General features: G+C 39.0%; 2 protein-coding genes across 5 annotated transcripts in view; both read right to left on the bottom strand.

Moving 5' to 3' along the window:
• The window catches only part of XRN1 (5'-3' exoribonuclease 1), a 35,410-nt gene extending 24,375 nt beyond the window's left edge, over positions 1-11,035 (bottom strand). For all 3 annotated transcript variants that reach the window (XM_030954355.1, XM_030954356.1, XM_030954354.1), the window contains exons 1-11: positions 10,846-11,035; positions 8,018-8,250; positions 6,593-6,690; positions 6,112-6,221; positions 5,908-6,018; positions 5,592-5,674; positions 3,299-3,386; positions 3,006-3,174; positions 2,724-2,791; positions 1,387-1,518; positions 369-432 (exon numbers count right to left, since the gene is read on the bottom strand). In XM_030954355.1, the coding sequence (XP_030810215.1) occupies positions 369-432; positions 1,387-1,518; positions 2,724-2,791; positions 3,006-3,174; positions 3,299-3,386; positions 5,592-5,674; positions 5,908-6,018; positions 6,112-6,221; positions 6,593-6,690; positions 8,018-8,250; positions 10,846-10,920 (1,231 nt within the window). In that variant the 5' untranslated portion in view covers positions 10,921-11,035. The remainder of the gene's footprint in view (positions 1-368; positions 433-1,386; positions 1,519-2,723; positions 2,792-3,005; positions 3,175-3,298; positions 3,387-5,591; positions 5,675-5,907; positions 6,019-6,111; positions 6,222-6,592; positions 6,691-8,017; positions 8,251-10,845) is intronic.
• Positions 11,036-12,284: 1,249 nt separating this feature from the next.
• Positions 12,285-17,358, bottom strand: part of ATR (ATR serine/threonine kinase) — a 38,398-nt gene continuing 33,324 nt past the window's right edge. For both annotated transcript variants that reach the window (XM_030954359.1, XM_030954360.1), the window contains exons 42-47: positions 16,600-16,750; positions 15,796-15,952; positions 15,515-15,668; positions 14,438-14,589; positions 14,082-14,187; positions 12,285-12,784 (exon numbers count right to left, since the gene is read on the bottom strand). In XM_030954359.1, the coding sequence (XP_030810219.1) occupies positions 12,611-12,784; positions 14,082-14,187; positions 14,438-14,589; positions 15,515-15,668; positions 15,796-15,952; positions 16,600-16,750 (894 nt within the window). In that variant the 3' untranslated portion in view covers positions 12,285-12,610. The remainder of the gene's footprint in view (positions 12,785-14,081; positions 14,188-14,437; positions 14,590-15,514; positions 15,669-15,795; positions 15,953-16,599; positions 16,751-17,358) is intronic.

Genomic DNA, 17,358 nt, shown 5'->3' with positions numbered 1-17,358 from the left:
AAATATGAGCAAGAAACACTTCCTACAAGTAGAATGAGTTTAAAACCAACCACAACCAAAAATCCTAAAGCTATACAAAAATCTGTTCCCTTGTCCCTCATCTAAGAAAATACCCATGCATACAATTATCAAAACAATAATACTGTTGAAGGTTTGTTCATTAATTCCTTTAACTCATCATGGAAATACAGGGCAGGGAAGAAGCACCTCTAAAGCTTTAGCCCCACTCTCTCTCACCAGCGCAGTTCCACTTCCTAGTATGTCTTGCATTCAGAGTAAGCTCATCTCTGATATGCAATTCTTACAGTTCTTTGAAATCTATACACATATTTTTGTTATATGTGTATGGAAAAATTATTTGCACTTACTTTTAGGGGTCACTTCACCTTCATTTTTTTCTAAAGCAGCCAAAGATATAGAATTTTCCTGAGCCTATTAAATTAAGATTTGAGATAATGTAAAAATACAGGTTAATTGCACAAACCCCATTCAAAACTTGCAACTCAAAATGCTACAATCCAAATGTATAAATATTATTTACTATAAAATCCCATTTCCTTCTCTTACAATTGCTTCAAGAAAATTATTTAAGCAGACAAAAAGGACAGATCAGACAAAAGGAGCAGTGTCAAAACGATAACAATTTCTCAAAAAATGCCTGAATATTTGTGTTCCAAAATGCTACTCTTTCCAAAATTGCTCTGTACACAAAGAACAGGATAACAATATACAAAGACAGATTAAATGCAGAGGAATTTTCTCCTGCTACTCTACACTCTGCTGAAGCATATAGTGAAGGGCAGTCAGTGGAAGTGGTGGTGAGGAACTTGACACTGGGGCAGAGACAGATGCTGTTATACAGTTGTACACACGTACACAGGGTACTGTTTTTTATTAGTTGGTTATATCTAGAACTGCAAGTTTAATACTGATCTGAGATAGCTCACCAATGAAATTGCTTGTTCCCTATTTGTTGTCCAGTAGTTAGCCAATACCAAGACATATATGAATGTTCTATCAGTGTATCTGAAATATATGGAACTTGCAGCAGACTATGCATTAAAAATTAAGATTATGAAGCATAGCAGGTTTGATCATAACACACACAAAAGTTAAGTTCTGCTGGTTTTGAAGAACAGCAAAGCATTAAATACAGGTTTACGAGACTTTAAAAATCATGAGCATCTGCCCAGACTGAACCATTTCATCACTCACAACCAGCAGTGCATACAGGCAGAATGCAAACTGTTAAAATTTACTACCTTTTCTGGTTTGAAAAAAAACCTCAAAACAGAGGTTTATGCCACTTAATTTGTCTAAGATTAAATTACTAATTTGCAAAAAGTAACATTCTTATTTCTGATATTGTGCATATAATACACTGACCTTTTGTTTCTTTTTATTTTTTCTGGCTTCCTCTGCTGCAATCCCAGCTGCTTCGTTGAGGTATTTATTGCCCACTTTACTTTCCAACCACTTTAAGTCAACAAAGACTTCACTGAAGTGCTCACGATCAAACTGTAAGATTAAAATAAATTTGCAAATATTTGAGGGATGTCAAAGTTAGAATGCCAGATTAACAATGTCTTTTTAGTACATGCATTAGATTACATCTAGAGTAGTCTGTACAGAAACATTTTGCCCTAGAAGTACAACTGAACAGATTAATACTAAAAATCCTATTTCTCAGCAATTTGTAACACACAGCCAAGCCATATTTCTTGTTTTCTTTCAGTGAGGCAGCAAGGTGTAACAAAAAAGAATTAAATAACTTCTACACTTCACTATCAACTCTAGCAGTACACAGATAAGGTCTGGTTAACACAGCCTTGTGCCACAGATCTAACACTTTCCCAGCTCTATCCAAGAACCAGAAAATAAGGCTGAGGCAGGGACAACAGATGATCTCCCTCTTTCCAAGTTCAGCAAAAGATTTAATCCTTTCCATTTCTATATGGCCTATACCCTACCTCATCTCTAGGATGGATTACTGCACTAACACTTAACAAGATTACCTTCTGTACACTCGTTAGTTCATGAACAACACTGATGTCTGCCTCTCAGAGATGCTCCTTGATCTTTACTAGTGATTTTCATAAAAAACTTGGAAACAATTCTCCCCCTCCAAATCCTTCAAACAGCTTGCTCCACAGGAAACTACCAGCAGGGGAAAGAGAATATCACTGTGTTCAGCAAGCTTTAAGAATACACAGAAATCACAGACAATTGGAAGAGACCCACGAGGATCACTGAGTCCAACTGTTATGTGAACAGCCCTAGAGGGATTGAACACAGCTGAATTATTGGCACCTGCACCAGAGGGACTGAACCCACATCCCTGGCATTACTGGCACCTGCTCCAGAGGGACTGAACTCACATCCCTGGCATTACTGGCACCTGCTCTAACCAGCTTTGCCCAATACTGTCACACACTTTGACGGGAAGTGAGTACAATGATTCTACTGGTGAATCCTCATTTGACTTGCAGTATCAAAAGCACTGTGCTGGCTAAAGCACAGATCAAATGATTCAATCTTTTTCCTCTTATGCTATAGGATCAGACAACAACTGATAGGATTCCATCTGTTCAATGCTATAACATCTGATTAAACCACCTGTAAAACACAGCCATTTAACAGTTCATTAAAACTACAGTATGGTGTATTTTAGGGTACCATACTGAGTTTAAATTCAACATACCATACATTTCAAAGTTACTTACATCTGACAGTCTTGTAAGATATTTCTCAAAACGTTCTAAATTCAGATGCCCATTTTCATTGATGTAACCTGTTGAGAAAATTAAGTATGCTTTTGAAGTAACAATTCAACAATTTTAAGATTTGCATTTAAATGATGCATAGGTAATAAAATGCAATCTTGCCACCTCTCTAAGGAAAATGTAGTAAATACCAAACATTCTAATGCGAAAAAAAAGGTCAATAAATACAAATACATCAATGTTAATGATTCTACTTTCTACAACTGAACTTAGTTTTCTCACCTCCCAGTTCTGGCAAGATACCCATGTATGTTCTATAAAGTAGCGGCAGTGCATCATGATTAATGTGTAAATGAGGTAGATGAGGAATAAAATCATTTCCTACAAGGAAACCCATTAAGATCCAATCATCTATTATCCTTTCAATATCATATTCAAAAGAAATCTTGTCCTAGAGGAAAAAGAAAAAGGGTAAAAGAACAACACTCAGGAGTATAATTTTTGTTGATATTTTTGCATAAAGACTTCACACATACACACATTTTTTCCCATCTCCCAGCTCCATTAGAACTTACCTTTACTGGAGAAAATTCATAATCAATATATTCTCTCATCAGTGATAAGTGCAGTAAATGAAACGTGGTTTCCTCTGGTGCACACACTCTGTAAATTATTCAAACCACCACTTTAATTATTTATAAACACACTTTCAACATTAATATTAATAAGTCCAAGGTTACCCAAACACAAGAAATTTTACTAAGATTCTATCTTTGTAGAAATAATGTATAAACATTTCCTTGAATCTATTTTGAGACAATATCTAAAATTTTGCAGTAGCATCTTCTGAACACTAGATGTGATTGTATAGAGAAGAACTAACTTAGAGAACATCTGTGTGGAGTTCCAAGCTGCAGTAACTATTTCCTAAATCCGTATCCCATTGCTCAAAAAAAAAGACAAACTAGTCTAACTTGGCACCAAGCCTCACCATTTTAGGGTATTTTCTAACTGGTCTGAATGAGAACAGAGCACACAGATTTCCATCTAAACCAGCTGGGTAACATTTGTAGTCATTTGAAATGCTTCTAGTAAGAGATGAATATGCTCAACTTGAAAATATGCTCTGTATGTATCATTTTATGGCTTCAATGCTGCACTAGAACAACAAACCAAGTGTTTGTTTATGGCATAGCCAACACATATTCTGCCTTCCCTTTTTCTCTTCATTAAAACTACTCATAAAAACCCTATGCCAACATTAGCTCCAAATCAGTTAATATCTACACCAAAAGATTAATGAGCTAAATGATGTATTTCCAATTAATAAAGGACTATTTCACCTTGTAGATACTGTAACTAGCTGAGACCACCTCCAATGACAAACCAGCATAAATACTTGTGCCCTGAAATTTTTAGAAATTATCCCAAAAGGAACATGTGTGTGATAGCAGCCTTCAGATGCAAGACAAAGTCATGTAAGACAAACTCTGAGCTACATTGGGCTTCAGAATCAATTGTGCCATTTTTAAAATGCAATTTTCATATTGGTATTAAAGAATTTTGGCAAGCAGGTTGATGCCAAAAGACTCTAGAGACATTCTGCCCTTACTCTTCATTGCACTGGACTTTGAAATCCTGGTAAGACTAGCAATTTCTCTCCATGAAAAAATTCATGGAGAGATACCAATTTGTACATATTTTCAGGATTTTCAAATTTCAAACTGTAAGTATCCACAAAAGTGACAGTATTGACAGAAGGCAATTCCTGTAACTTACAGAAGTAAATTCCTGTAATGAGCAAAATTATTCAGAAATTACAACATGGAACAATGCTTGGGGGGGGAGGGAATAAATAACACTTTGCCTTTCGATTTCATACTTTCAGCAATGAATCTTTCAAAAAGTAATCACATTCTTATTTTACATTATTTTATTTTTTAGAAAGGTAAAACCAAGGTTTCACTTTGATTGGCTGTAAAGTCTTTAAAAATATTGCAGTGTTGCATGCCAACACTACCCATGAGTATCAGTGAAATGTTGACTGCAAAGACTGAAAAGAAAGCATATTTCTGATGTTCATCATATAGTCCTTGGCAATAAAATATTCCTTTATTAGCAAAAATTACACATTTATCTAAACATTTATGATTTATCCTGTGTTATCCAAAATCCGTTTAGTGTCAGAAATGTTTATTTGTGTCTCTCCCATCTTCTACCTTTATGTACCCAATATATGCTTAAAGGTCCTTCAAAGAAGGAACCCAGCCCCAGTAAGAGTTATAAATTTGTAAATTATTCCTGTATTACTTCAGCACAGCTCCAGGTACACACAGCTCTGGAACAAGTCACCATCTTCTGACTGTTTACAGACCACAAGTTACTTCAATCGGGCAAACCCTGAATAAAAGCATCTACCCAGCCATTCGAAGAGAGTTTATTTTAGTAATTATCCTAGTAATTTATGTTTATGCACAAAACCTCATATATATATATTTACATATATACATTTTTTAAAGTTAATATATGCATAACACAGTAATGGAAACAATGTCAATATAGCCCAGGTTGCTCCATTATTACATGAAGAAAAAAGTAAATCACACCAAAGTTGTAAGGATTTTTTTATCAGCTGTTCTAACAGCATATATTTTTTCATGTAAACCAATTGAAATGCACAATTCAGCACGTTGACTTCCCTAATTTCATGACTACTCTAACCCAAAGAATAAACTAAGACTTAAATAAATTACTATGCAATCAATAAAAGAAAACCCAAATCACCACACACATCTGTTTTAGTCACCCAGTATGTTTTGGATTTAATTTCATCATAAATAAAATAAGAGTAAAGTTAAATCAATTCACCTTTGAGCTTTTTTACCACCAAATCTGACTTCTTCTCTTAAGAGCGCAAAGTGTGCCTCATGACTTGTTAATCCCAGCATTATCTATTACAAAGAGATATCAGAAAGATCTTACTTTTTAAATTTTGTTTAAACCTTTTGAGCAGTATAAAGAAATTCTGATGCTTGGTTTCATTACAAATTCAAAAGTTTGCAGGAATACAAAATGACATGCTTGTTTCAAATAATTTTAAAATCCTATGAGCTTAGGAAGATATCAAAAATGTAGACATTTGACAAATCCCTGTTGTTGTTTGTATTGTCTTAATTGCACATACCAAGTCAGCATCTAAGCCATAGAGACAGTGTCTTGTGTTTGGATCATGATGGGGCTTTGCTTTTTCTGATCTGATGAACTCCATAATTTTATGCTCACCTTCCCCTGGAGTCTGGACACCAAAACAAACAAAAAAATTCAGCAGTAAGTATTACTCTGTACCAAAAAAAATATTTAAAATAGGATAGTAAGAAAATATAACAACCTCATGGCCTGATAAGTAGACTGTTATTCCTTGCCAGGACTTGTCTGTGGAAATCTTCATATTTACAAAATATTTAAGATGCTCATTCAATCTGGCCATGAATTCAGTTCCTGAAAACAGAAACCTAAGTTAAAGTTTTTCACTAGTTTGCATTTACATATCAGAAGTATTATAAAATAATACCAACAAATAAAACTCCTGCCAGAGATGAAGGGGATGACTGGTTTCTTTCCTAAGACATTTCACTTTTTACATAGTAATCTAAAAAACTTTTAGAATGAGACCCTACTGAACCCTACTGAATGTTACTAAAATTCCAACCCTACTGAATGTTACTAAAACTTTTGTACAAAATTACTTAAGCCTTTGTTGATTCTGTCTTCTAGTTTTTTAAAAAAATGCCTAAAGATAGGAAAATAGTACCAAATACAGATGACAAACGATAAACACTTAAATTTAAATAACCAACAAGTTATCTTACCTGGTGTAATACAGTTGGAGTCAAATCTGGCTTCTGTAGGGAGAGTTTCTCCCTTTTCCAATGCCTTTTTTATTTTGTCCTCTGCCTCTTTTGCTGATCTAAAACAAAACAGCATTGGAGAGAGAGTAGAGAACGAATCTTCTTATTCAAATGTTAATATCCTAAGTACAGCTTTTTGACAAAATAAATGTAGTTGGATATTTAGAGTGCTTAATAAATAAAAAAGGAGAGAAACTGAATAGTTTGAATAGTTTGAATAGTTTGAATACCTGAATAGTTTGAACTTATTTCTGATACAACTAAGGTGGCTTAAAAATAGCACTTTTTTCATAGAAATGTGACAATCCATTACTATTCAAATGCAGTCAGCATTTAGATTACCAAGGTGATCATATAATGGTTGATCAAAATGAATGGCTATTAATGTTGAAACAACAGGAATACTTGTTATCTAAACATCTGAAAATGCTACCCCAGAACAGTAACTGTTGTTAAACAGAGTTAAACAAAGTTAACAAAAGTTAAACAAAGCAGCAGGTGTGGAATTCCAGGGGAGTCACAAATGAACAATTTACCATGCCCAGTAACGGAGAAATTAACAAACATCACGCTGGACTTTCCCGGCCAAGAATTTCCTATTTCTGGTTTATTTCTGAACCATAAATAAAGTAACCACCAAAGTCTTTGGTTTTTGTCTGGCTCAATTCTGCTACAATTTTCTATTTAGAACTCTTACTCTCTGCTTCCTCTCAACCTCCTTTATTCCTTAAAGAAAAAATTACATCAAAAACCAAATCACAAAAAAAAATTCGCTTGCTTGAAAATGTTTTCTCTTGTTCCTTTCCTGCAGCTTGTTTATGCTGCATTTCACTCACCATCCTGGTACTATCAGACCACTGGCTATTTTTCCTTATAGCAATCTTTAAAAAGCTTCCAAATCTCCTAAAACATTAGTGCAATTCTTAATGTACTTGCAGCTCTGTATCTGAGCTAGCTTTGTAACTGGATTAATTGGAAATCAGTTTCATTAGAAATTGATTTTTTTCTATGACTTCCACTACAGTTACCAAATAGGCATATCTAGAACTAGCATTCATAAATATCAAAGACTCTCACAGGTTATGAAGCATTTGGAAACATCAGAAAGAGCTCCACGGCAGAGCTGTTTCACAGAAAATTTCATAAGAAAAAGCTCCCTTGTCACCAGGTGCCACATACACAGAGAAAAATTTACGTAACAAGCAAACTTTCCTTTTGGAATCCTGATTTTAACATTTTACAGGTAGCTACCCTCGTTCAATTAAAATTACTGTCAAAGGCACAGCCACTCACCATGTCTCTTACTTTGCACGGCACACATTTCAGTAAGTGGGTTCTTTTAAGTGTTTACTATTCTCAAGACAGAGTCAGAACCGATCTTCTTACCTGAAACGTCTCCCACGCTGCTGATTCATTTTTGCTCTTGGAGCTACTCCATCAACCGCCATGAAGAAAACCTTCCTTGGTTTAATAATTCGAAACAGTACTTCCAAATAGTGAAAAATATTGGCAAAAATCTTATCTTCTGAGATTCTGAAGTGGACATCGTCATCATTTGGATGTGAACACTGATGTATAATGCCATTCATGTCCAGGTACAAGTTGTCAAATTCTGGAATCTACAAATGCCACAGTTAGTACCAGCTGGTGAATGCAGGCACTGCCCAAGGCACCCCTGAGAGCACTCTGGAAATGAGCTGAGGTGGGAAGACCTCTGTGGAACCACCTGCACACCAACAGGCAGAGCATGAGTATCTGGGTTTGCCTGCACATGCAGTCTGTTACTATGATTTTCCTCAGTGAGCAAGTCAGCTGAACAGATTCCTACTTTATCCTGGCTGTTTCTGGAACCTCAGGACTTTTGTCCCTTTGCTCAGACTATCTTCTACATTGTAAAATGGAAAAGCAAACCAAAACCACTGTTTTCAGGAAGACTTTTTCTTTTTTTTGTGAGCCTGTACATTTAACCGATTCAACCTTTCATAGCTGCACTACCAACAATAAAAACGACAAAACTGAGTATGCAATTTCCAACAATATTTCCAAGCAAAACTGGCTTAAAAACCTTTAGAGTTCTCCCCCTGTTCAGCAGCTCCTACCCCAACCACTGCATGCTGTCTCTTCAGCTATGCTTGTGAGCATCTTTCAGTCTAGAGAGTGGAAATTAGCACCAAAAGCAGAGAGTGGGCAATAATATCCATTTCTTACTCAGACTTGGCAAACAGACTTTCTTTTTCCATCTAGTTCTCTGCTCTTCTAACACCCTTATCTACAGCAGTCACACTTTTTTTTAAAGGAAAAAGAAAGCCTTGCCAAATGTACACAAGCAACATACAGAGAACAAACACTGGTAAATGTATGACACAAAGGGGTCAGTACTACTTCGGTGCTACCAAAATGCACCACAAGAGCAACTGACATTAAACAAATCTATTCCCTAATCCCCCAGTAAAACTGATCACAAAAATCCCCCCATCATCACACCTAGGCAAAGGCACTGCCAGCTTGTTACAGTTTTCTATAGCACTGCTGCTGACACATTTTTAAAGGCACCTTGTTGGGCTTGCATTTATCCTTCAGATGTAAGAGAAATGTAACTGTCTTGGAAAGAGGAAATGGTGAGGAGAAGAAATTAGAGGCAGGATCAGGAATGATCCCCACAGAACTGCTGTAACTAGTCTTCTGTTGCACATCATCATCTTTAGTATGGTTAAACTCAGTAACCAAACTGCTCTCCATGCCTTCAGATAAATGAGCAGGGCAGCGCACAGGCAGCATTTTAAAGAGACAAAACCTAAAGCTTTTACATGGAAACAACAGACATGAAAGGTCCTATGTTTTCTTCAAGAAGCACAGCTATGATTTAACAATAATGCTGTTTTGGTTTCGTTTTTTCTACTCTTAGCATATACTCTAGACGCCAGTATGTGTCAGTTTGTATATTCAAGTGACCGGGAAGGGTTAAGCCGTGTTTACTGTTTACCTTAAGAGCTCTAACTGCCTCTTTCAGAAGGCACAAAGGGTAGCACTCCTTGCTGCCAATCCCCTGGTTAGAGCAGACACTGCTGCCTCCTCAGCTTGCCACAGTTCCTCAGCACAAGTTTAAGGATGTGTGAGCAGGCTTCTAAGGAAACAGCAGAAAAGGCAGCATAAACTGCTGCTGCCCTGCTACACAGATAGCTTTAGACACTTCAGAGAAGGCCAACAGATCATAAGCAAAGACCTAAGCTTTAAAAAACTGCTTAAAACTAGCAGGTAAGGCCAAACATCCAGATTGGGAATCACTTGAGCTGGGCATCTTAGTTACACTGACACAACAGCTATTTAATCTTTAAAAATCACAGGTGTTTAGGGAAAACGTAACAATATTCAAACACACTCTCAATCACCTATCTCAGAACATCCTTATTCAATCTATAAAACCACATCTGTGACACCAGCTGAAAATTATAATTAGAAGCGCTTGTATCCAACAGGTACCAAACATGACATCTCTGAAAAAGATGACGTCTTTGTCCAACTGTAAGCAGTACGATTTAGGGATTTCATTTCCCAGGCTTGAACACACTTCCCGGTTCAGCTGCTAACACAAACTGTCCGACGCCGGCAACAACAAGGAAACGCAGCAGAGCTGTAAAACCTGTCCCTCGTCATTACCGAGCCATTGGCCGTCAGCAGCTGTAACTTTTCGGAGCCCAACAAGGAGCAAACTCCGACCCTGGGCTCCCCGCGGGCGCTGAGGCAGCACCGCGGAGCTGCCGAGGGGACCCAGAGCGAGGGGAGAGAGCCCGGCGGGGCAGCCATGGGCCGGGAGCCGCCGCGGGCCGATCATTCCCGGGGGAACGGGGCACTCTGGGTCCGGGACTGCTGAAAGCACCGCCGGCCCCCAGCCGCGGGCTCCGGGCACTGCTACCCGCCGGCGGCGGGCTCGGCCCGGACAGCCGGGCTGTCAGGGGGCACCGAACGGCTCGCCCGCTCCCCAGCGATCGCCCACCGCCGTCCCACCACTTTCGGCCGCTCCCACGGAGGCGCAGCCGCCCCCCTGAGCCGCCCCGGCTGTGGGCGAGCCGGCCTGGGCCGGGACTCGGTCCCGCAGGGCCGGCCGGCGACGAGGCCCGCGCGCTCGTCCCCCTCCCTCATCCCGCCGAGGGGCCGGTCAGGACCCCCCCCGGGGCGGGCCGGTGTCAGGCAGTGCCGCTCCGCCCCCAGCTCACCTGATGCTCCTTCAGCACCTGGCTGAGGCAGGGGTACCGCTCCGAGATCCACCGGTAGAACTTGGGGACCCCCATGGCCACAGCTCCCCGCCGCCCTCACAGCCCCGCCGGAACCAAACACCGCGGGCCGCGCTCCGCCCTCCTTCCGGCGCGCCGCGCTGACAGCGGCCGAGCGCCCGCACCACCGACAGCGAGCGGGCACAGAGCGGCGCCGGGGCGGGGCGGGCCCGGCCGGGGCGGGGCGGGAGCGGGGGCGGGGAGCGGGGCGGGCCCGGGCCGGCTCCCACCCCCTCGGCCGCCTCACCGCCGCTCGCGGCACGCAGGGCCTGGAGCGCGGCGAACACGCGGGACCCCCGTGCTCCTGCCCTGCCCCAGCCCGGGCCCCGTCCCCCCGCCCCGGGCAGCAGATCTGCTCCCCGCGCGATGGCAACGCCCGGTGCAACAGCTCCCCGGGCGGCTCTCTGCCCTCCCGTAAACTGATAAAGCCTGGGAAAAACAACAGAGCGTCAGCACTCAAACACAACACCGGAAAAGATCGCTGTAGGTTCCAAGTATTTTACTAGGAAAACTCGTCACGTTTATGGGACAGTGACAACACCTCTAGATTACCCACTAAATAGAGAAACAAACGCCCTAGAAGCGGTTGCAGACCTATTATTTTACTTTCCCAAACCTCTGGATTTCAACTGAACAGAAGAAACACTCGAGCGTCACACCACCGTGTGAGCCTGTGTTCAAAACCTAACAGCATTCTTTGTCTCTCAGAATAGCAGAAACAAAACCACTGTACAAAAATTCTAATGATAGCCTACTGTAGGTTAAAAGGGTATCATTTTTCCCTATTTCCCCCCGCCCCTCATTTCCTACAATTTGGATGCCTAGAAAGCAAGCATTTATGTAAGATAGCATTTGCCTTTCAACAATATTTTAGTCTACCCTCTGTGCTAAAACACCTTTTCTGAAATGGAGTCTGAAAAACACCCCCGAGAGCTGTGCTTTTTTTCCAGGGGAGGAAGAGGGGCTGCACAAAGCTCTCAGGAGCCTACAGGGATGTTACAGCTCCAACCACCTGCCTGCTGGCCTGGACTCACAGCCACACTGCCAGGGTCCTCCAGCTCCCAGCTTTGTGCTGTGTCCTTCAGGAGGATTTTTTAGCATTCAAGGGCTAAGGAAACAGGTTCAGAACATGGAACTACATTACCAGTTTATTCATGCTAAGATTTAAGATCCCAAAAGCTTTCCTAGAGATAACCAGGCAACATGGAAGAAAGTTGAAGAAAAGTCTACTGCTGGAAAGAAATACTAATAGTTTTTAGACAGCCCTTCTGAATATGCGTACAAAAGTTGAAATAACCACTTTACATGCTATCAGTATTAAACTTCATTGTTTTATTTTCTAATCTAAACCAAATGAGAAACATGTTTACAAAATATACAGTACTTTATAGTGCATCTGTCAACAGCATGAAAATCTTTCATATAGTCAGAGACTTGCAGAGCCTTGCATAGTCTAATTTTTAAGCAGTTCTTATGTACTGCTTTCTATGTGTGTACAAAAGGTAAGTCCTAGCACCTTACACATCTGCATTCATAGCATCCTTGCAAGGGCACTGTACATTTTACACAGATTTTGAAGACCATAAACCTGTTCTTCTGCTTGCAGCGAAAAATCAACAGAAGTAACCAGGTACCACTGACTGATTCCTTCCCAACAATATTGTAGCTACAGCACTTGTGGGTGGTACCATTCCAAAGGGAACATATATCACATATATGGAGCCCAGCCCATGTACATCTGGCAGAGCAGGTTGTCATCACTTGCTTCTTGAATGAGGTAGTGAACATGCCCTTCAATAGATAAAGGTAATCCTTTGATTCTGTTTCTAGTCTTAATGACCCCTTGCAGCCGTTGCTCTATATCAAGGACATGGGTTTTGGCCTGGAAGGAAGAAAAAAAAATTGGTACTGTTCATGAACTTCCACTTCTCAAAACCAGTATTTCTTAGGATGTGTTTAAAATCATATTATAATTCAATACAAAATCCAGATGTCTATACCAACTGCATTGAAAACAAAGGCTACTCACTTTTAAGAACAATTCTCTAGAATGGATATATTATTGGTCAAGCTATAACTTTTGCCTTACATTTTTACAGTTTAAAGTTACCAAAAGAGACTGAAAGAGCTGTATAAATATATTTGGGAATTGTTAGAAAGCTTTATTGCATACAATTAATTTCAAATAAATGCAACATTTTCTTAAGCCTTGTTCCTGGAATTCTGGATAAAATTTAAGTCTGGAAAATTTAGGTCAAAATTTGAGCATCTCAAAATGAGCTGTTCCAAGGCCCACTGGAGTTGCTAGTTCATACCAATTACACTCACACATTTGCTTTTAAAGCTCAAGCATAACGTTGGCCCTCCTCCAGAAAAAGCAGTTAACATACACAATTATGTGGGTGGTCTTGTAAAAGAAAATTCTTGTAAAAGAATGTAGACACAGCCTAGTTAGTAACTGTTTAAAGACCATGAGATTTTCTATGCTGAAATAGACCAGGTAAGTTTTTTGTTGTCATGCAGTTTCAGTGATGTAGTTTTTCCTTATCTTAGCTGTTGTGTTTGTCAGTGCTCCCTAAGTATTGTCTGCTATTACACATTTATTTTCATTAAATAGTCCTTAAAAAAAATAGAAAGGGACAAATCAGAAATTTTGCACAGAGGGAAGATAATAAAAATTAAGCTATACTTTGGATCAATAATACAGTCTTCAGCAGCAGCTAATAAAGAAACAGTATGAAATCTTAATTTTAATCACATAATTTTTTATATGTACCAAGGCACATATTTATTCAATAATAAACGTCCACTCAGGAAAAGCATAAAAATACACATGGAAAGGACTCCAGATGTTACCATCACTGTAAATCTGGAGGACTCTGCAATGAGGGGTAACAAGATCCATTGCTTCTGCTGATATTGTTCTTGATTTAGTAACACCAACAAGAGAATTACAGACTTTTTTGTTTGATTCTTTAGTAGATAAATTACATTTTTTATCAGTTAAAAAAAATCTCTTTATAGATAAAAATTATGAACAGAGAGATAACAAAGAACAACCAGAGAAATTTTTAAATGGAAGAAAGAAAAAGATAAAGTTTCAATTAGGAAATATGTAATTCATAACAATAATGGACATTTGACATTTGAATACTTTAGGTTGTGTTGTTTTAACTCACCTTTTCATTGACAACTTCTCCAGTTTCATTCACCTGGGCTTTTGTATTCCCTTTAACAGGTTTACTCCATTCCACAAGAGGATCGTGGAGAAAAGTCTTTAAGACACTAAATAAATAAAAAAATTAGAAAAGGATATGATACATAAAATACATTTAATTTTCAAAACACAAACACTGGCAGGAGCCAGTAGTTAGTGCTGACTATTTATACTGCTTTATATTTAGCTCCATGCCATGGTGAGAGTGAGCTGCAGGACAGGCATGTGCTGGAACTGGCACATTCCCCAGCAGTTACTGTTGCACACCTTTAGACTACAGACAGCTTTGAGGAGTTTGCACAAAAGCAGTGGCCATACCTCATCAGAGGCTCCCTCTGATCCCGCATCAGCCTCAGGGTGACTTCACAGGCTCTTCGGAAGAGACCCTCAGTTCCCATGGGGCCCATCCCATTAACCATGTTGTGGGTGAGGCGGAAAGGAACGATTTCCGGAACTTCAAAAGTTTCTCCCTTTACATTGGAAAAAAAAGGGATGCCCTAAGTGCTTTCAGGATTATTAAAGAGTAACATTTGCATTGGCTTTAGGTTTTTTTCCATCTTTGTCAGTGGCAGTTTCTGAGCTAGCAAGAGATGTTTGCTCAGCTCAGAGTCCTACTCAGATAAGGGGAAATGACAATGAGTAAAAGATAATACTGTCCAAATAACCTCTTTTTCCCTGTTTGAACACACTAATACAGGGTATAAAATTTCATTTTTAAATATATATTTATGCTCTGTAATCTCATTGCAAAATGCTAACATATTTTATAATATGCAAGTTAGCTTAAAAACATTTTAAAAAATTGTTATATAGGACAATTTAGACTTACTACAAAGAAACTAGAAGAAATAACCTATCAGTATTTCTACCTCACTTATGAGAATTAAAAAGACCACATATCCCACACCAAAAACATCTTTCAACTGGAGCACCAAATCTCCAAATCCCAATCTGGCCACAATTTCTGCTCTTTATTTTACAGAACCGTTGGAATTTTTGTGCTGAATTTGTGTGAGAGAGAACAAGAAATTCTCCACAGCAGCAGAATTCTAAGTGTAGAAATTACAGTTTTGCTTAGAGGGTGATAGTGGAGAGAGGAGAGTCACAAAAATATGAACAGTTTAAAATTTGGGCTGTTTGAGTGTATCCACATCAGGTCATCGGATACTGGCTAAAATCAAAAAGCTGGTTTTCATTGAATGCAGCACACAGAATGATCACATCCTCTTTATGAACCCCAGGCTTTTTTGGGGATATAAATACAAGATGAAGTGAGACAAAGAACACAATGGATATGTTAAAGTAAAAACTTGGAAAAAAAACCCAAGTCAGCAGAAATTTATAACTTATATGCACATAATATACAGAGCACATTCAGCAAGTGGCATTTCTCACCTTATTGAAAAGGCAGTTGAAATCCACGTGCACGCACTCCCCAGTGAAAGAATCAAACAAGATGTTCTCGCCGTGGCGGTCCCCCAGCCCCAGGATGTAGCCCACCATGGACATGACGGCAACGGAGCGGCAGTAGGCTGACCTGCTGTTGTACCTGGGAGACACAGCAGGCAGCTCTGAGGCACTGCTCACCTCTGCTGGCCTCATCCTATGGTGCCATTAACTCTTAGGGAAATACACAAAGTAGATGTTCTTGAGCTGACCCAACCCCAGTCACTCACCATGAAGTAGGATCAGGAAATGTTCTAAGAAACCATTCATGAAAGAGAGGAGGGTGACGAGGCAGAAGGACCTCTTTGAACATTTTCAGCTTTTCAGACAAAGGTGCTGACTTGGGAAGCATGTGCTGCCGCAGTTCTTTCCCAGTCATATAGATACCTGCAACAGACTTCCTCAGTTAGGCAGAAGAAATCCCCAAATACAAAGCCTTACATGTACTACTACAATATGGTAAAGCTGAAATAAATGATAAAATGAAAAATAGTCTATCAGCCACGTTGGTTGTGGAGTACAGGGAAGTTCTTCCCCAAACTTTTATTGCACTGATCAGAAAGCTACTTTGTTAACAAGAAATTCAAAAGAAATCTGATATTTTCTCTGTAAAGCTGCTGTATTCCTAACCTTGATTCAATTGTATATTATCTTAATTATCTCACATAAATGTAACAGAAATGAAAAATAGTAAATCAAATCTAGAGAAAAAGTTCACAGTATTTTTTATTATTCAGTGCTGCACATCCCCATGCTGCTGAAACAATTTACATCACTGTATGCAGGAAAGTGTTAAGATGACTGTGGTATCAGTACTTGTAAGGAACTTGTTCATTCCAAGCACCAACTCTCTTCCATTTAAGAGCAAAAGTCTACCACACACATGAATAATAATACATTGCTGATAGATAAAAATACATGTGACTACATCTTCCTAGAATTTAGCCTGACTCCTGCCATTTACCTCATTTCCTTAAAAAGATACAAGCCCAAATATCTGAAAACTTTTACTATATTCTAATATATTTCTTTACCTTTTTCCTTATAAAGTTTTATCAGGATATTTCTTAGACCAGCAGTGTTATTCACCCACTCAATTATGCCACATTCATCATTTAATGGAATCACTGCGTAGGTGCGGATGTGGAGCTCTCGCCTACGGGACTCTGCATCTTTTCTTAAGCACTATTCACAAAAGGAAAATGAGATTAACACAGAACACAGATAGGATCAAAATGGATCTATAGATTTCCATTCTATCTATAACTACTTTCTAATCACACAATCTAGAATTTACAAATCTAAGCTTCACAGTCTGCAGTAGGTCAAATGAAAGCAAAATGTGAATCTGTTCGCCAAAGTAAATTTAAAAAAGAGGATTTTGCAATAAAACAGTCAAATTGTATAACTTGTACATGGCTTAAATTCCTTAAAAGCAATTTTTGAAATAAATCTTTTAGCGTTTCAGAGATGCTGTCATTTGCTTTAACCTCACAGAAGAGATGGTACTTTAACCTTAAGCATATTGCTGAAAAGCAAAACAGAACTAAAATAAGAGGTACGGCAACACCTCAGTATGAAAAAATTAATTTACCTGTGTTTTATAATATATATTAGAAATGACTAAATAAGAAATATTAAGGTTGACAGCAGAAAGTCTGCAAATATTCATTTATTGTAAATAACCTGTCCTATTTTTGCTGGAATAAGCAATTGTTTTGGCAGAATATTGTAATTCGTTATTGTTTTCACAAGCCTGTAAGAAGTCATACAGTATCAATTGCTACTGTTTT

The sequence above is a fragment of the Camarhynchus parvulus genome, chromosome 9, assembly GCF_901933205.1.
Source record: "Camarhynchus parvulus chromosome 9, STF_HiC, whole genome shotgun sequence".
Lineage (NCBI taxonomy): Eukaryota > Metazoa > Chordata > Aves > Passeriformes > Thraupidae > Camarhynchus > Camarhynchus parvulus.
Note: the sequence above shows the minus strand (reverse complement) of the source record. Positions and strands in the feature narration are given on the sequence as shown.